The sequence below is a fragment of the Lipotes vexillifer genome, unplaced genomic scaffold (genome assembly GCF_000442215.2).
Source record: "Lipotes vexillifer unplaced genomic scaffold, Lipotes_vexillifer_v1.1 scaffold285, whole genome shotgun sequence".
Lineage (NCBI taxonomy): Eukaryota > Metazoa > Chordata > Mammalia > Artiodactyla > Lipotidae > Lipotes > Lipotes vexillifer.
The window spans coordinates 634,068-638,164 of NW_006788807.1; the positions used below are offsets into that span (position 1 = coordinate 634,068).

Sequence of the window (4,097 nt, forward strand, 5' to 3'; positions counted from 1 at the left end):
CTCTGTGCTTTCACTGCTGAGGGCATGGGTTCAATCCCTGGTCAGGGAATTAAGATCCCACAAGCCAGGTGGGCAAAAAAAGGAAAAAAAAAAAAAAAAAAAAAAAAAAATCCCAGTTAGAATACTCATGAGACTGTATCCTCAATACAAACTTCCGTTCATTTTCTACTTACACATTTTCAGGCAAGTCCAAAAAGGCTCCCTAAGATCACCACTGACAGATTTCAACAGATGTCCTAATAAAGCACTGATAATTAACACCGTAGCCTCTGGCTATGAACACAGCTACAATTTACAAGGAACACCCTAAGTGCCTTGGAGGGTACAACCTAAAATCTTTCTCATTACCCTGTTTATTTCCTTCACAGCAAAATGTGCTAGGAGTAATTAACTTGTTTATTTGTCTACCTATCATCTAAAATAAATGTCTACTGCCTGGGGCTAGGGTCTTGGCTGTCTCACTCACCACAAAGAAGAACAGCTAGAAGGATCAGCTGGTCTCGAGGAGATTCTACTCTCCAGGCCTAGAACAGTGCCTGGTTCGTCATGTGCACTCAATATTTGTCGAATGAATAAACATAAAAACTGAGTGAGTGATGTCTAATACATTTTTAGAATTTAAAGACTGCATATAACATTGGTGCCTTGTTATAAACATATTAATGTAAAAACAAAACCCCCAAAATTAATACAACCTGGAGATCAGTTAAAAGATACTGTTCGGGCTATAGTTGGCTGGGATTAGGGTGACCATCTTTACTTTTTTTTTTAATTTAAGTACAGTTGCTCTACAATATACAACTAGTTGCTAGTTCCAAGTGTACAGCATATTGATTCAGCATCTTTATATTTTTTAGAATGGTTTTATTTTTCTAAAAATAGCTGCCAAAAAAAATGTGAACCTCTTCTATTAAAATCAGAGTTTGGTATTATGTATAAATGAAACCGTGGGTGGGATTTTCAGAATCTCAAACCCAATTCACTAAGTTGGCAGTATTTTTACTAAGAACTCCTTTCTCCACACATTCAGTATGATTTTCATTGTGAAATAGTGACCCTCAAAACAACTCAGAAGTTCATATGTAGGTTCCTCATTCCCTAGTTACTTATTCCAATAAATTTCACAGCGGGGGGGCGGGGGAACCAACCCCATGAATTCTAGAGAAAGAGCTTTAACTCACTTGCTGCCATGTCAGCTTCAGCCGCTCATACTGCTCCTTGCCATCTTCAGAGCAATCAGAACAAGTAAACCTAAAAAAATTATCGCCCTTAAGGTAACTGAGCTGTTCCCTCAGCTGACCTAGGAGGAAAACAAAAAGGCACATCACAGGTGGATCTACAACCGAGGTAACCCAAAGTTTTCATCAAGCTACCAGCCACTTCCCAAGTTTCCCAGGCTGCGTTTTTCCTTTTCTTTCAGGCAGCCCGTGAGGGCAGGATGGGGATGGGGAAGGGAGCAGAGAAGGTTTTTATTCTTCTAACATCAAGTGCATGCCCACTAAGATAGATCTGTGGTTCCCGGACTTTCAGAAGAGACACTGGAAAGGCAGGTAGGATTGTTCTCACTGGCTGTTCCAACTGTTAACATTCCCGACTCCTACAGGTCTCCTCACACATTCTTCCAAGAAAACATCTGAGCTCCCACTGTGCCACTGGGCTAGGAATCAGGAACACAACACCTGAGACAGACGCAGTGCTGGCTCTCAGAGGCTTACAGATGCGGTGAGGGCTACAGAGGTGAAAGTAGGTAATCACAGCAGCACAGAGGCTCTCTGTCCTGACTGTGCATCAGAACCACCCAGGAAGTTTTGTGTTTTAAATATGCCCAGGTCAGGGGCTCCCCTGGTGGCGCAGTGGTTGAGAGTCCGCCTGCCGACGCAGGGGACTCGGGTTCGTGCCCCAGTCCGGGAAGATCCAACATGCCGCGGTGCGGCTGGGCCCGTGAGCCATGGCCACTGAGCCTGTGCGTCCGGAGCCTGTGCTCCTCAATGGGAGAGGCCACAACAGTGAGAGGCCCGCGTACCACAAAAAAAAATTAAAAAAAAAAAAAAATGCCCAGGTCTCTCCCCTGCAAAATAAATCAACCTCTGGAAGCAGGGCATTTTCTGAAGTTCCCCAACTGATGCTGATGCTCGGGGAGACATGGAAACCCTGGAGAGGGATGTGATGGGTGCTGTGGGGCAATGTGAGAGCACATAAAAGAGGTGCCCACCCACATGAGGAAGACAGCAGCGCTAGAAAAAGTGGGGTGGACGGGGGCCTGAAGGATGGCTAGAATTGGCACGTGAAAAGGTGTTTGTGTGTGGGGCGGGGAGTATAGAGGCTGTAGAGACACATGTTCCACAGAGGAAACTTACATGCACAAAGTCCTAGGGATAAGAAAGAACTGCTTGGGCTTCCCTCGTGATGCAGTGGTTAAGAACCCGCCTGTCAATGCAGGGGACACGGGTACGAGCACTGGTCTGGGAAGATTCCACATGCCATGGAGCAACTAAGCCCATGCGCCACAACTACTGAGCCTGCGCTCTAGAGCCCGTGCTCCGCAACAAGAGAAGCCACCGCAATGAGAAGCTCTCGCACTGCAATGAAGAGTAGACCCCACTCACCGCAACTAGAGAAAACCAGCGTGCAGCAACAAAGACCCAACGCAGCCAAAAATAAATAAATTTTTAAAATTTATAAAAAAAAGAACGAACTGCTTGTGGAGAAGGAAAAGCTCACCCTAACTGCAAAGCTCTGTTTCCATGTGGGGATAGTAGGGCACGAAGGAGAGAGGCTGGAGCAGTTAGCAGGGGCCCCAGGAGGCAGGGCATTTACAGCGCAGGCTATGAGGATGGGGGAAAGCCACCCAGGCTTTCAGGCTGAAACCTGAATCTATAAGCAGAGACAGCTGGAAAGCCAAAAACTAGCTAACTTATAATAAATTTTAGGTTTGCTTTCTGTGAAAATGGTGTTAATTTATTAATAATAACTATGAATCCATCTTAAAAACACCTCCACATACCAGAAAATGACCCAGTTCACAACAATATATATACACATACACATATGTAAATTTCTCTGACCTAGTTACAAATTCTATTACACAGGGTATTCCTCTAGTACATACGTCTTTACTACTCTCCACGTAATGGAAACATCCTGTTTTGGTTAAGAGCCCTGATGACTGGCAAAACACCTTATTGTGTGTATCTACGGCCAGCAGATCAAGGAGGCCAGCAAAGAGAAAACACGAATGGCCCTAGAAAAAGGCATAATACGTATTTAATCTCCCAATTCCGACCTTATATCAACATACTATAGCAGTTGTTTTCCATGTAAGTTAGACACTACCAGAGTTATGTTTATGAGTCTGAAGTTGAGCTCTACACTGGGCCTAGAATTTGGCCCCAAAACCACAATAATGTGACCCTGATAGAAAAATGTGGCTAATTCTTTAAATAACACAGAATTTCCAATTTTCTAATTTTTATTTGGGTTACAATTGAGAACGTTAATTTAACAACGTGATAGAGGTTGGCAGTAATATATATTAGTACAAATATGTTTACGCTTTATATAAATTTGCAGTTAATCAACTACACTAATAATAAGTATAAGAGTTATCTTTTTATTTGGGTCTCTTTCACATTCATGTTTCTCTCACAGGTTAGAAAAACAAACCTTCCTGCAGGAATTGACAAAGGAAAGGAAAGGAGAAGCTCTTACTGGCTGGGATCCACTTCTGGCACTTGTCGCAGAAGTAGGACAGCTGCTCCTCCATCCACGACACGTCCCCTTCATCACTGTTTAGGGAGTCTCCGCTCTGGTCGTGAGACAAGTCCACAGATGCCTGGTCCTCTGACTCGACGATCAGCAGAGTCTCCCCCTCCACCTCCCCCTCCTCCAGCCCCTCCGAGGTGGACGTTCTTGTGGCTTTATCGTCGTGCCGACTGATCAAACTGCTCAGATGGATGTTACTCTCCATCCCTCCCGGCTTGCAGGTTCAGTGCTCTCGGGAACAATCCCAGTTTCTGGACACTAAGCTTGAAGGGGCTCCTTGCTGACCACACAAACAAACTCTCAGAAGAGCGTCTGCCCGAATCTACTCAGACACA

General features: G+C 44.5%; 1 protein-coding gene across 1 annotated transcript in view; it reads right to left on the reverse strand.

Moving 5' to 3' along the window:
• Positions 1-3,967, reverse strand: part of KAT14 (lysine acetyltransferase 14) — a 40,351-nt gene extending 36,384 nt beyond the window's left edge. Inside the window, exons 1-2 of the mRNA XM_007461783.1 lie at positions 3,709-3,967; positions 1,182-1,300 (exon numbers count right to left, since the gene is read on the reverse strand). Coding sequence (XP_007461845.1) covers positions 1,182-1,300; positions 3,709-3,967 — 378 coding nt within the window. The remainder of the gene's footprint in view (positions 1-1,181; positions 1,301-3,708) is intronic.
• Between the last annotated feature and the right edge of the window lie 130 nt (positions 3,968-4,097).